The following is a 16361-nucleotide window of genomic DNA, read 5'->3' on the forward strand; positions in this document are numbered from 1 at the left end:
GTTTTGTGTCCGGTCCATAACTCTGCCATCCATAAAGGGATTTTTAAATAACTTGGCAATGTTGATGATAATGAGACGACGTGTCATGTGCAAGACCCAGACCCCTTGCTCCAATATCACGGTCACACTTAGAAGCCAATTGTTAACAGGATCTGTTTCGTGTCCAGTCTATAACTCTGCCATCCATGAAGGGATTTTGAAATTACTTGGCATAAATGTTCCCCATAATTGGGCGACATGTCATGCGCAAGATTCAGACCCCTAGCTCTAAGGTCAAGGTCACACTTAGAGGTTAAAGGTTCACATTGTCTGTTTCTTGTCCAGTCCATAACTCTGCCATTGATGAAGGGATTTTAAAATTACTTGTCATAAATGTTCCCTGTATTGAGATGATATGTCATGCGCAAGACCCACACCCTAGCTTCAAGGTCAAGGTCACACTTAGAAGTCAAAGGTGTTTTTTGTCTGGCCAATAACTCTGCCATTTATCAAGGGATTTGAAAATAATTTGACACAAATGTTAACCATATTGAGAAGGTATCAGACTAATGGCGCAGGTCACTAGTGTCAAGGTCACGAAATGATGTGTGATTTTTTTTGCGCAGACGCATTCTTGGGCACGCTTCAGGGGCAGTTTGTCACAAATAGTGACAGCTCTTGTTTTAAGCAAGTAATACTGAATCTTTAAGTAAGTATCTCTGATCTAGACGTCTTTATTCATGCTCAGTATGTGTCACCGGTGTTTTTACAGGTGTTGTATGTTTTTATGCATGCTCAATACGAGTTTTCTTGGATCAAAGTCAAGGTCATTGTTACTAGAAATAGAAAAAATAATTTCTACTCAATGACTTTTTTTGCATTGACAATTTGAAATGTAGTATTAATTTGGGCACGTTTTTCTTGTGTAACAGCATCTTCCCAGACAGATGGGTTGGTACACAAGCTTATAGGGCTAGTGCAAAAACATAGCCAGAGGGATTCAGCAAATGTTTTAATAGGAATCGAAATTGTGTTATCGTTACTCTTGCATTAAACACAAAAATAGTGCTTGAAATATCAAAAGTACAGGAGTATTCAGCTGACCTTTAGCCAATATCAGTAAACATTTTCATATTGTTATGGACACATGTATTATTTAAGAAATAATATATCTCATCCAGTGATTTGTTGTTGAATAAATCATTGTTTGGAGTTCAGATGCGAAGGAATTATATCACGAGGGCGCAGCCCGAGTGATATAATAATATGCATCTGAACGACAAACAATGATTTATTCAAAAGCATATCACTAAATGAGATATATTATTTCGATTCTAACACCTTACCAAGGATTTTTAAGTACATCCTTGACGACATTCATTAAATATTTGCCCATTTTCAGTCGGTTTCTTTCCCAGCGCGCCGCTATGCTGTTTGACGCCATGACGTAATAATTGTGACGTCATAACAGTGATTTGTTGTATAATAATTCACTGTTTTCTGCCTTCTTTGTTTAATAGGAAAATGAATCGGATCGTGTTAGAATTATGCATTTTTCAGGACTTGCAGAAACTATGCATATTTTGTCACATCAGACAGTTATTTTTATAAGTGCAGCATTTCTTGACATGTGATGATTATGTCTCCCACCACACAGTGGTGTGGGAGACATATTGATTTACTCCTGTCTGTGTGTCTGTCTGTCCGTCAGTCTGTTACAAATCTTGTTCGCACTCTAAGACGAACATTTCTCATCTGATCATCACCAAACTTGAACAAAATGTGTTTGCCAATAAGTCCTCAGCCAAGTTTGATAACTAGCCAAATCGGCCTAGGCGCTTTTGAATTATGGCCCTTTAATTACTGATCAGAACCACTTGCCCAAACCATCCAAACCACCCAAACCACATTGTCGAAACCACTCACCCAAACCACCCAAACCACTTTGAATCACTAAATGATTAGGCAGTAGTGGGAGACATACACTTTTCTCAAAAACAGCTCTAGTTTCTTATTATATTTATGTAAAATAAATGTGCATCCCTCTTCCTTTGATGTAAGCTTTAGCTGAACAAGGCACCCTGTTTTTACACAACTTAAAGGTGTGGTAAGGTGCCAACATATCACAATTCTGTCTGGTTCGTTCAGTCCCTTTACACTTCTTGGTGCTCCCCGAGAAATAAAAAGAGGGGAGGGGCACTTAAGACTTGCCCTTGTTTGTCAGTCTGTCCACCGTCCAGATTTGCGTTGTACATATCTCAAGAAGTATTTGACCCAAAGTCATCAAACCTCAAAGGATTGTCATTCAGGCATACCAGAGTTATGGCCCTTGACTTAGTTAAAAATACAAATAAAGTGTTTAAATGTTTGTTTTGCATATATCTTTAAAAGTATTTCACCTAGAGTCATGAACCAGGTAAAGTGACAGAAAATGGTGGCATAAGTGTCCTTTACTTAACGCTTACCCAGCTAACTTTCTATAATAAACTTGTCCATATTTCAGTTTGGACAGTCCAGTTAACTGTAAAATGTGGTACTTACCAAAAAGATACTGACTGAACTGCGAACAGTGCAGATCATGATCAGACTCCACGGATGTGCGGGCTGATCAAGATCTACACTGGTTGCGAAGGCAGAATCAATAATGTCCAGCATGATAAGGGTTAAAAGTGTTATGTAGGTGCCATAGGGTCATGGTCAAGCTAATGACTAGAGTTAGGAATGACATAATGCAAAGACACATATATGTTTGTTGTGTCTGTACTTCTAAATAGCATGATTAGACACTGTCAAATATGTATAATAGAGCATGGCCCTTTTTGAGCAGAACATGATTGCCGATGCAAAGTTTGAAAACCTGGTCTTCATGGAATCTCCATGTTTCTTCTGTTATTTGTAGAATGTAGCTGTGGGAATGTCCAGCTCTCAGATAGCTGTGTTTGTAATATCTCAGCACAGCACGGTCATCCCCTAAACTGTAACTTTTGAGGCGGATATTCTCATCAGCACCTACAACCAAAGAAAGGTTCTTAAATGTAGCACATAGCTAGTTCATACTTCTATAAAGGTTAAAGGCTTACAATTTTCTGTACATATTGTCTTGAAAAAAAATCCTTTAACCTTTAGCCTGCTGATGGCAAGTGATTCTGCCTTTACGACCAGTGCAAACCAAGATCAGCCTGCACATCCATGCAGTCTGATCATGGTCTGCACTCTGTAAATTTTCAGTGAACATTCCTTTGATAAACAAGTGGTACTGCTCAAATTGAATGATGGACCAGTCCATTTTAAAAATTTAGCAGTGTAAAGATTAAACTCGATATGTACACTTACATTTTTAACTTTTACAGATGAAAATATGTCTTCCATTGGCGATGTTAAAGCTGTTGATGGACTGTATATTACTTTACCCTTTAAAGCCAGGATTTACACTGATTCTGTAATGTGGCTTAAAGAAACCATATGTTCAGGAAGAAATGTACTGGAAAATCCAGATAAATTTGCAATTTCCTCGTCGTATGATTTAATTGTGAAAAACGTAACCAAAGAAATGGATAATGAATCAAAATATTCAGTGTGTTATATGGGTGAACAAAAGATAAAATTAAAAGGATATAACATTCAAGTGGCTTCAGGTAAGTTAGATTTAGTTTGCTATACTTTTTAGCTTTCTGATTTTTTAAAAAAAATCTACAAAGTATTGTCATCACTTGATCGTGGGCATTGGTTAAAATTTTGTCCCTTTTCTCGAAGACAATAAGAGCTACAGCTTGGAAACTTTGCACAGTTGTTTATCATCATTAAGTGACTATGTAGGCCAAGAACCATAATGCTGATTTGCATTTTCGTTAGAAGTATGGCGCTTTTTGTACTTAGAAAATTTGATTTTCTTGGTTAAAATTTTTGTCCACCTGACTTGAATACTGTAAGAACACTAGCTTTGATACTTTGCAGACTTGTTTATCATCATTAGCTGAGTACATAGGCCAAGAACCATAAGTCTGATGTGCATTTTTTCTGAATTATGGCCCTTTATATACTTATAAAGTTGAATTTCTTTTCATTTAGGCCCACTTTTCTTGAATACTATAAGAGCTATAGCTTTGAAACTTTGTGCACTTGTTTATTATAATTATATTAGTATGAAGGTCAAGGGTAATTACACTCTCTTGCATTTTTTCAGAATTATGGGCCTTTTTTAACGTAGAAAGTCAGTATTTCTTGGTTGTTTTTTGTTTAAGTTCACTTTTGTTGCATACTTACTATAGCTTTGAATCTTCATACATTTTATTTGTCATCAATTAAGATGAGTAAGAAGGTCAAGACCTATTACTCTTTTCTTACATATTATCCAGCACTTGCAGACAAGCGATGGCACCCAAGGCGGTGCTCTTGTTTCAATCAACATATAACTTTGAAGATTTTATCAAAATAACTCCCGATCATTTTGTAGATCAGTTTTTCCTAAGTTCAGTATTTGTGGGGATTGCAGTGGGGGTTGTGTAAGGCATTTTGTACCACTGTTTATCATGTCTTAACTTATTTGGGGGAGATAAAGTAATATTGAAGGCCTGATAGTCGAATTCGTTAACTCGAACTCTTCGGGACTAACAAAATTTGTTCGAGTTATGGATCAATTTATATTACACAGGAATTTTGCTGGGACCCTAAAATGAATTCAAGTAAAGGATGGTGTTTGATATATCCGAGTTCGAGCGAACAAAATTTGACTGTATAACACTATAACATATCTGTGCACAAAATATTTTCTCCTACCTTCCATTCAAATGCAGAAGTATGGGGAGGTACTGTAAAAGCAGAAATTTTTGTGAGGGTTTAATTCTCGCTATATTTGCAAGGCCGTACATCTCGCGAAAATTAATCCTCGCGTAAATATTCACCATAAGTATAATTCTAAGTCAAGTAGGATACCATTTTTATGATTACGCAAATATTAAACAAACATGCTCAAAATTTTTAATTTGCGAAATTTTGTCCCAGCAAAAATATGTGCTTTTACAGTATATGTTTCAACCAGAAAATTGAAATGATCTCTGGTTTAATGTTATATTGATTTTACCATTTCAAAAATAGTTTACAGACTTCTTATGCCTGTGAATTTTGCTTCAGACGAAAAGAAAATCATTGACGTATGGAAGCAACAGTTTAATGAATGGTCTTCAGCATTTGTGAAATGGAAAGGCTGTGCAAATTCATACTATGTAAGTATATTGTGCTTAGAATTTGTATAGCTGGAAAATATTGTAAATTTGAAATACAACCATCTTTTTGTCATTTGATATTTTATAGCTGTTGTGTGTTTGTTTACTTCACACTTCCAAGGCAAGCGTATGGGCTAGCAACACTTTATTGTAAAACGTTTTTATTTGTTTGTAAAGAAATAAGAAACTAACATATACCTTCAAGGGTTAGTGTTTAATTTTATGTGTATTTCCTGTGTGCAGTCCACATTGCAAAGTTACTCTCTGTGTTTTAACATTGATGGCTGCCTGATTAGTGCACTAGTTTGACTTTACAGGCACAGTATGCAAGGGTAGAGAGCTGCACTCCTGCCCCAAAGGTTATGGGTTTGAATCCTGATATTGTCCGCACTCCATTGGTACAAGAACTGGTCAGAAGTGCAGAATTCAATCATTGAATGTTGTTAAATTCCGCTGAAGTGATTGAAAAATAATTTTATTCTGATATGAAAATATGATAATATTGATGTGGTTTTATTTGAGAAATGATATGTAAATGTGTTTTATTGTTGAAAAAAAGAATGTAAATAATTTCTAGAAGGGAAGTGTCCAGTTCTGGATTTGTTTTAAAAAAAAAGTGGTATATTAAGGACATTGAATTTTTTTCTGCAGACTGTTAGCTGAGATCATTTGCAGAGGCATGAGTATTTAGATTGCAAAGTTTTATTGTGCAGTACAGCAATCCAATATATCAGATAGAATTTATGTATCTTGACAGTTCATATGGCTGTATAAGTTTTTTTTTCTTTATTTTTCAGGAATCTTGTTCAAGTGATGGTGGGTAAGCGGACGTAATCAATGGATACAGTGATTCCAGCATCTCTCTTACTGTTTGAAAAATATTCTATGTATCCATATATTTTATCTATCTGTCAGTAATATCCACCAGCATGACATTTTTTTAAAAGCTTGGTGCGAGCATTCATAAAGGAAATTTGTTATGAGCAAATTGTTTTTCGTCTTAAAGAGTGGGTTATACTAACTTATTTAAGGTCGACTGTGAAGCAAATTCTACAACTTATTTAATCACTTTCGACACCTCATTCTTGATAGAATCCATTGCCTCGAGGGTATGAGAGAAGAGAAGCCAGTTTCCCTTTTAATATTGGAGCTTTCGGTACCATTTTTTATGTCTTTGGTACAACGCAGTCAGGGATTGAACCCATGACCTCATGCACTCAAGTGGATGCTCTGTCGCTAGCTTAACAAAGCAGTAATAGAAGGATATAAGCAGTGGTTTCCTTCTTTCAGCCTGCCTGGTTAGCCCATAAGGTGCAGTTGAGGATTTTGAGAGAAAAGGTCCATTTTCAATCCCTAAAGGCATGGTATATGTTTATGCCCCTCTTCGAAGAAGGAGGGGTATATTGTTAAGCTGATGTCGGTCAGTCAGTCCGTAGACCAGTCAGTTTCCGGATGATGACTCAAGAACGTTTGGGCCTAGGATCATGAAAGTTGATAAGGAGGTTGGTCATGACAAGCAGTTGATTTGAGATCAGTAGGTCAAAGGTCAAGGTCACAGTGACCCGGAACAGTTAAACCATTTGCAGACGATAACTTGAGAAAGCTTTGGCCTACCTAGGATCATGAAACTTAATAGGGAGGTTGGTCATGACCAGCAGATGACCCCTATTGATTTTGAGATCAGTAGATCAAAGGTCAAGATCATAGTGACCAGGAACAGTTAAACACTTTCTGGATGATAACTTTAGAACACTTGGGCCTAGGATCACGAAACTTAATAGGGAGGTTGATCATGACCAGCAGATGACCCCTATTGATTTTTAGGTCAAAAGTCAAGGTCATATTGACCCAGAACAGTAGAACTGTCTTCGCCAAATTACTAGAGAATGCTTTGGTCTAAGATCACATTTGATATGGAGGTCACTTATGACCAGTAAATGACCCATAACTATTTATTTGAGGTCAGCATGTCAAACGTCCAGTGCTCAGTGACCAAATAATTCCTGTTCCTTGTGCAGTTACTGAATGCATCAAGGGGGGCATTTCATGTTCTACGAACTCTTGTCTTGATGATTTCACAGAAGACAATTGTGTTTGAGGTCATTCGTCTTTCACCTGTTAATCATGTAGAGAAGTTTTCCTTTATTTCCTGAGAACAAGTCAGTATTGGTACAGAATTTGGGAAGACTGGTTAGGTTAACAGACTTTCACAAAATCTGATAATGGGTTAAAACCATCTGACAACAGAATCTTTACTTTCTAGACAACTATCTGACAATTTTTGTAAGTGCAGAATGATTTGATTTGGAATGCTGATACCAAGGTACTGCAAAGGTCAATAGCGTGAAGATTCTTTCTCTTGTCTAGTCTACGTTAGTACTGGAGCATTGCCAAATTTACATCACTTAACCTTTAGCTTGCTGGCGGCAAGTGATTCTGCCTTTGCGACCAGTGCAAACCAAGATCAGCCGGCACATCCATGCAGCCTGATCATGGTCTGCACTGTTTGCTATTCAGTCAGTAAATTTTCAGTGAGCATCCCTTTGAAAAGTAAGTGGTACTGTCCAAATTGAATGATGGACCAATCCATTTTAGAAATTTAGCATGGTAAAGGTTAAGGTAGTGGACCATTATAAAAATCTGCAACTTGTGAAAAAAATTATGTATTCTTGTATGTTATTTTTGCATCCTTCGGCTTTACCAAAATTGCCTTCACTTTGAAATAGTCTTTACTTATTGTTTGAAAACTGTAATGTCACTAAATCATGGTGATACCACATAAATACTGTAGAAATGAACTGCTATGGGACATACATAACTTTTCAATATGTTATTCTGTTTTATTTTACAATTATTATTATATTGTGTCAGAGTATTTTTCAAAGAATTCCACACCACATAGATTTTGGTTTATGTGAGTGGTAAATTAATGTTATATGTGCATGTAAGTTGCGTGAAAACATTATATTGTTTAACATAAATTTCTTATGTACTGTTTTAGATTAAGAGCATATAAGAATCAAAATGGTGTATAGTAAAATGATGTTTTACCTAAATAAATACACTCAAAATCGGTTATACATCACCAGAATGATTTGCCCTCGTGAAATTATTCCATAGATGTATAACCTCTGTCTGTGTATTAATAACGTTAAGACACGTTTTTTCTATACATTATTTCTTAATTCAGCTAGATTGTCAGTAACTTGCTAACTAGTATTTTGTACTAGACCACAGTAGCCTATAATCACACGAGCAGAACATTGCTTAAACTCCCTTTGATATATCACCAAATGGTTTACCAAAATATATGAACTTATCTAAAATTCCAGTAATTATACTCTTAAGGAGGTAGGTTACCTTGTTACCAGGGTAAATTCAAATTAGTTGAACCGCAGTGATTTTTTGTATTACGTGTAATTTAATGTTTTAACTGCTGCAATCTCAGTTCCGTTTATCTCTGTCCCTTCAAGTACAATTTTTATCCAGGTTTGAAGTACATGACCCTCTTAAGGTATTTTGTATAGAAAGAAGAAGGAAAATACGGATATTTAACTCTTTTCAGTGTATTTTGGTTTCATTGTTATCCGTAGAAGTCTGCATAATTAATACTTTTACTAGTATGCGCATAAGCTTTCTAATTAAAGCCTAAAATGTATATGTCGCGGGGCTCGTGTTTCCATGGTAACGCATTTTCTCTCATTTTCCAACAATAATGTATGAAAACGGGCTTTTCGACGGCTTAAGTGCCATTCTGTTAATGACCAACATGGAATATTTGGATAATATGATTAGCAAAATACCAAGAACTTTATATGGTACTATGTTTTTCTTAAAGTTTAGAGTAACCATGGCAACAGAGATGTTTAAAATAGCTTATATGTTGCTTTTTATCGTAATTTCTTATAAAAAGAATATTATATAAAATTATCTTTCTTGTTAATGTAGCTTTAAAACATCTTATTTCTAACGTTAGTAATATTTTCGTATGAATTGCAGTTAATTTAACAAATTTCACAGCTTAAAATACTTACAGCAGTGCCCGTTGTCTGACATTTTTATTGAAAAATCGTTCTGCATGCTGCTATTATTCTCATGGATATTGTAGAAATGAAAATAAAAAGCCGAAGCTGTGTTCCTTAAATAGACCAGTATCAACGCTTTTGAATTTTACAAATAGACATATAGGTCACGGGCTTCGTTTCCATGGTAACATCAATTTAATTCAAGACACCACAATTTTATACTGAAATTTGAACAATTTTAGAGCTTAGTTTTAGTATTTAAGTAACAAATTATCAACGGAAACTGGGAAATAGGTATGACAAATCAAACTGCCCAATTGTATTTGTAAATGACCGTAATAAATTACCTTTCAGCCATCTATATTCCCAATCACATCAGTTGCCATCATCCATTTTCTTACATTCCGCATAACATTTCAATATAATTACATAAAAGAAGCAAAATATTGATCATTTTTCAAAGCAAAAGACTAATAAAAAGTATTTCAGCAAATAATGGCTGTTTAAAAATAGTTCAAATAAAGAAAAAGCACAGAATAACGTACTTTCAAAATAAAAGCTATTAATTTTGCGCGGTAACTGACACGTAACGTCATGACTTTAATGACGTCATTTTAAGGCAACACTGTTTTGAAGCGTTTCTGCGGCAATTCATTCATTATTTCTGCATTATTAAACCATTAAACAAGATCGGAGGCAGGTTCAAGATTTATTTCCAGAAGAATGGATATACAAACACATTTAGTTTGTCGTAAATGTCGTCGTAAATCGTCACGTTAGCTTCCGGTTGGACATGCGCACTTACAAATATCAAGGTAACCTACCTCCTTAAGTCTTGTATGACTTGTAAACATTTGACATGTCACATTTATTATTCATTAGTTTTGTATCTGAGAAAGATGCACAAGTTGTGCAGCTGAGATATTGCAAGAACATTAGGAGTTCAATATTTATTATGAGTGAAATAAGAAGCATGTTTCTAGCTAGTGAAACTTTTATGATATACTCATTCAGGCTTATATAAGGGTTTAACTGAAAATGTTAATGAGGTTTTTTTTTTAGATAAAGATACTCAGTAAAAATGTCATCAATAGTAAAATCACACACATGATATGAGGTTTACACATCAGTATGGAAAAATACTGATGTTTGACCCGTCTTTGTAAATTTAGTTTCAGAATATATATATCGGAAATATATTGATACAGTTGTGATATAAGATATATCAAGGGAGTTAATTATAAAAGTAATGTTGAAATATACATCACTCAGATTAGAACATCTGTCAGATAGAAATGAATATTTTCAGTTGTAGATTTTTCTTTAGTATTATCAGTATGTTTTGTTGCTTCATTTTGTTTATTTTACGTAACCTTTATCCTTCTGACAGCAATGGATTCTGCCTTTGCGACCAGTGCAGATCAGGATTGAATGATGGAGCAATCCATTATAGAAATTTAGCAGGGTAAAGGTTAAGTAAGGTTAGACAAAGTACAAAGGAACATTATCTCAACAATTCATTCTGGTGTAGTAACTCTGTGTATGTGTTGAGTATTGTAATGTTAGCATTTATAAGGTTATAACCTTTCTTAAAAATTTTATTGTAGTGGGTGGGACATATATTTGCTGCCTTGTCCATCCATAAGTCTGTCTGATTTGTGTCCAGATTATCTTCTGTTTACACTTTCCAAGGAAATTGGTTCAAACTTACAAAAATATATTGCAGTGAATGTTAACTTGAGCTTATTATCAGGACATGTATCTTTGAAATAAACTGACCTGCCATTATCCAGAGCGCATTTCTTTCCAATAGGGCCTATTTTTATGTATTCAAAAGTAATTTTTTTACATATTGGATTACTTGCCTTCTTCCAGCATAATTAAATTAACAGTTCCAATTATGATGTGTTTAACCTTTAGCAAGCAGATGGCAAGTGATTATGCCTTTGTAAGGCTGATCTTGGTCTGCGCTTTTTTTGCTATTCAGTCAGTACATTTTCAGCAAACACTCCTTTGAATAATAAATGGTATTGCCCAAATTGAATAATAGAACAATCCATTTCAGAAATTTAGCTGGATACGGTTAAAGTATCTTTTCAACTTTCTTGTTTATTCTTTATGTACCAAGTTAGAATTAAAACTTTTCTTTACAGAGATGTGCTCTGTACTTGTATATTTAAAACTCTCGAAGTATGAAGTGCTACATTGTACAGCATAGTGTATTGTAATAATGATGAAATTGTGAGGAATTTATCATTGTAGGCAAAATCTGTTATAAAATAGATTTACTTCTTGTTTTCACTAGCTTGTTTGAGACTTATGGTATGTTTCCATGGAAACTTGAGATATTGAAAACTAGTAAAGGACAGATGCACTTCACATACTGGATTCTTTTTTTTTTTTAATTGTAATTCTCACAGTTTTATTGTTCTCACACATAAAGAAAAATGCCTGATGCTGAAACAAATGTACTTTAACCCTTAGCCTGCTGGCGGCAAGTGTTTCTGCCATTGCGACCAGTGCAGACCAAGATCAGCCTGCACATCCGTGCAGTCTGATCATGGTCTGCACTGTTCGCCATTCAGTCAGTATATTTTTGGTAAGCACCCCTTTTAACAGTTAATGGTACTGTCCAAATTGAAAAATGGACAAGTTCATTATAGAAATTTAGCTGGGTAAGGGTTAATAGTAGTATTATGATAAATGATGTATTTATAGTGCAATATTGTTGTTAATTTTGTTTGATAACATGATTTTGTGTCATTTTATAGCGTGCTTCTGTTGTGGAAATATTTGATTTGTTTTCAAAATGAGTCATTTACAGAAGTAATGCAAGAATATGCGATTGAAGACACAACGTGATGAGATACTTAAATTTAGATAGGAAATGTCATGTGTGGTATAAATCAGCCATGAAATGTGTTAAGAAAAGTGACACTTTACTTAAGAAGTACGCATAGTGTTGAGATACTTTTGAGGTCATGACATGACCAGTTTAAACTGGAAAAACTGTAGTGTTATTCCCCCTTACTCCAGGGCCGAGTGTGTTTTAGGAGCTAAAGTGCATGATGCAAACAGAAATAACACCATTGAAGGATGTTTCATTGCATGGACGTGATCTGGAGTACAGCCATCAATAAATTATTTGATGAAATGTACTTGAATTAAGATGAAAATAAAGAAAAGACTGATTGAATTGAACAGAATGTAACTATTCTGGAGGGAACTTGTGCTGCATGTCCCTGGCAACAGTATAGATAAAGTCAGTTATATATCTGATCTGGCAATTGCTACTGGAGTGCAAAGTACAAAGCTTGTACCAATTTTTGGAGAATGAATAAAATATCTAGTGCTTTGGAAATTGAGAAAAAAATGTCATACATAGACTTATGGCATACATAAGTGTTAGCTTATAGTATTGGCCTATGGATGAAAGTGTCAAATTTAGTCAGATTTACTTATTGCTGTAAGCTTGCTACAAGTAAACTTACGCTGTGAGTAGCTTTTTACTGACCTAAGGCTAGGGACAAATATTGGAAGGACCCCTTTAAAGGGGCTTGAAGACTGAAGTCTTGTAGTAAGAGGTCTACTTAATTTTGGGAACTTATTTTATTACATGTGTCTTTTTAAGGGACTATTATAAGTGGTGTTGAAATTAATTTAAATTGTTTTGCTTTATTGTTTAGATGTGTCATTTTTAGCTCACCTGAGCAATGCTCAGGTGAGTTTTTCTGATCGCTTGATGTCCGGCGTCCGTCGTCTGTCGTCTGGCGTCTGTCGTCCGTCGTCTGTCAACATTTAGCTTGTGTATGCGATAGAGGCTGTATTTTTCAATTAATCTTCATGAATATTGGTCAGAATGATAACCTTGATGAAATCTAGGCCGAGTTCGAAAATGGGTCATCTCGGGTCAAAAACTAGGTCACTAGGTCAAATCAAAGAAAAACCTTGTGTATGCGATAGAGGCATTATTTTTCATTTAATCTTCATGAATATTGGTCAGAATGATAACTTTGATGAAATCTAGGCCGAGTTCGAAAATGGGTCATCTCGGGTCAAAAACTAGGTCACTAGGTCAAATCAAAGAAAAACCTTGTGTATGCGATAGAGGCGGTATTTTTCAATTAATCTTCATGAATATTGGTCAGAATGATAACCTTGATGAAATCTAAGCCAAGTTCGAAAATGGGTCATCTCGGGTCAAAAACTAGGTCACTAGGTCAAATCAAAGAAAAACCTTGTGTATGCGATAGAGGCTGTATTTTTCAATTCTTCTTCATGAATATTGGTCAGAATGATAACCTTGATGAAATCTAGGCCGAGTTCGAAAATGGATCATCTCGGGTCAAAAACTAGGTCACTAGGTCAAATCAAAGAAAAACCTTGTGTATGCGATAGAGGCTGTATTTTTCAATTGATCTTCATGAATTTTGGTCAGAATGATTGCCTTGATGAAATCTAGGCCGAGTTCGAAAATGGGTCATCTCGGTTCAAAAACTAGGTCACTAGGTCAAATCAAAGAAAAACCTTGTGTATGCGATAGAGGCGGTATTTTTCAATTGATCTTCATGAATTTTGGTCAGAATGATTACCTTGATGAAATCTAGGCCGAGTTCGAAAATGGGTCATCTGGGTTCAAAAACTAGGTCACTAGGTCATATCACGTAAAAACCTTGTGTATGCGATAGAGGCTGTATTTTTCAATTGATCTTCATGAATTTTGGTCAGAATGATACCCTTGATGAAATTTAGACCAAGTTCGAAAATGGGTCATCTGGGGTCAAAAATAGGTCACTAGGTCAAATCAAAGAAAAACCTTGTGTATGCAATAGAGGCGGTATTTTTCAACTGATCTTCATGAAATTTAGCCAGAATGATTACCTTGATAAAATCTAGGCCGAATTCGAAAATGGGTCATCTGGGGTCAAAAACTAGGTCACTAGGTCAAATCGAAGAAAAACATTGTGTATGCAATAGAGGATGTATTTTTCAATTGATCTTCATGAAATTTGGTCAGAGTGATTGCGTTGATGAAGTCTAGGTCGATTTTGAATATGGGTTATCTGAGGTCAAAAACTAGGTCACTAGGTCAAATTAAAGAAAAATCTTGTGTATGCGATAGAGACTGTTTTTTTTCAATTGATTTTTATGAAATTCGGTCAGGTTGATTGCCTTAATGAAATCTAGGTCGAATTTGAATATGGGTCATCTGAGGTCAAAAACTAGGTCACTTGGTCAAATCAAAGAAAAAACTTCTGTATGTGATAGAGGCTGTATTTTTCAGTTGATCTTCATGAATTTTGGTCAGAATGATTGCCTTGATAAAATCTAGGTCGAGTTCGAACATGGGTCATCTAGGGTCAAAAACTAGGTCATACCTAAGAAAATGCTTGTTTTATCGCAAGAGACCAATTTTTTGGTCCAGTCTTAATGAAAATTGGTCAGAATATTTGTTTCCATGAAATCACTAGGTCAAACATGTTTTACACTGTTACGGAGTGTTTCTTAGGTGAGCGACCTAGGGCCATCTTGGCCCTCTTGTTTGAATTTATGATTTTATGTCAGTCACATTTTAGTTACATCTGAAATTGTAAAATATATATGTAAGGTAAAGTACTTATATTTTTCAAGAAATCAGCAGATTCATGTGTAAAGAAAAAACTTAGGTGAAAAATTTGTGTCAGTTTCAAAATGAAGTTAATTAAAACATTTTAAACATAGAGCCACTGTGATCAGAAATCTTCATTTTAAAGACATGCAGATCATTTTACTAACCATTATCCTAAGAAAGAGTTTTATTTACAATATTCAAAACAGGGACAAAAATCACACATATGACCTTTTAAGCAAAGATCATAGGACCTGTATTCTAGGGAAGAGGCTATGATCTTTAATGTAAAGAACATCTGTGGTTGATTATAGTATAACAACATTCCGACAACACTAATGGCTTAGCTTTGACCTGTAGGTGATATTGATTGTGACTATGTTACATTATGACCTTTGGCAAAATGGCTTGAACCAGTGTCCATAAATGCAGCATAAAATTGTCTTGATGACATAACTATGTCATGACCTACAATCATACCTATTTCCTTATAGACAAGGCGATGTTCAGTATTTTCTTAAGAATGGGTTAAAACTGCCAAAAAATGACATTTTCAATTTAACTTAAAAAAAAATTAAAAGGTAATGGTAGATTTCTCACAAGCACAGAGAACCCCAAAAACAGCCAGAGAGCCATGCATCGCAAAGTAGGCCAACAACAAAAAGAAAGTAACAGAAAAAATGTAGTAGACAGGTTGCTTCAAAATTCCAACGAGTACATTTAAATTATATACAAAAAGAATGGGTTAAAGAACTTTGCCAAAAATGTCATTTTCTGTTTTACTTAACAATGCCTTTTTTGCAAAAATAATAACCGGCTTTTTATGCTGGACTCGGGTAAGTTAAGTAAGTTAAAGGTTACTAATTCTACTAGTCTTTGAATTTATTAGATAATATTTCAGCATCCTAAATATAATAGATGGCAGTTCAACAGCTACACATACTAAAATCTAGGTTATGGCCTTCGCAATAAAAGGTGACAGGTTTACTAACCTGTGCTTTCTTGCCCCAGAATTGCCTTCAAGTGTGAAACACATACAGGATTTCCTGATGTGTCATTCCATAACTGAACCAGGAATAAGGCTAATTTATTGTTCAAATTTTGTCTATGCCATAGTTGTTTAATGCTTAGTATGAATTTATATTTGTATATGTTGTCATGAATGTTCCCTTAATTTCAGTCTTATGAAAAATAAACACTAAAAATAACAGCAGTACTTTATTTATTTTTGTAAGGTTGGGTGTAGTATTATACAAATTAATTATATAGAGTTTACACCATACAAATATTTTAACTTATCTCGGCACATTTATCATTGAATTAACTCAAATACTGAAAACTCTTTAAACACAGACACAGCTTGCTTGTCTAGCGAATTTCATAAAATTAACTGCAAAATACCAGTTGAATTTTTTCTAGCCAGTTTCACAAAGGTATCTCAAGAATATCAGCCGAGTTTCATGAAGGTATTTCAAGATTGCTGAATGTTGTCTAGCCAGTTTCATAAAGGTTAAAGGTATCTCCAGA

The 16361-nt window shown here is 34.8% G+C and overlaps 1 protein-coding gene across 1 annotated transcript in view; it reads left to right on the forward strand.

Annotated features, from left to right (window-relative positions):
• Positions 1-16044, forward strand: part of LOC123522976 (semaphorin-2A-like) — a 58479-nt gene extending 42435 nt beyond the window's left edge. Inside the window, exons 15-17 of the mRNA XM_053549453.1 lie at positions 3330-3614; positions 5110-5201; positions 5999-16044. Coding sequence (XP_053405428.1) covers positions 3330-3614; positions 5110-5201; positions 5999-6025 — 404 coding nt within the window. The 3' untranslated portion in view covers positions 6026-16044. The remainder of the gene's footprint in view (positions 1-3329; positions 3615-5109; positions 5202-5998) is intronic.
• The last annotated feature ends 317 nt before the right edge of the window (positions 16045-16361 follow it).

This window comes from Mercenaria mercenaria, chromosome 8 (assembly GCF_021730395.1).
Source record: "Mercenaria mercenaria strain notata chromosome 8, MADL_Memer_1, whole genome shotgun sequence".
Classification (NCBI taxonomy): domain Eukaryota; kingdom Metazoa; phylum Mollusca; class Bivalvia; order Venerida; family Veneridae; genus Mercenaria; species Mercenaria mercenaria.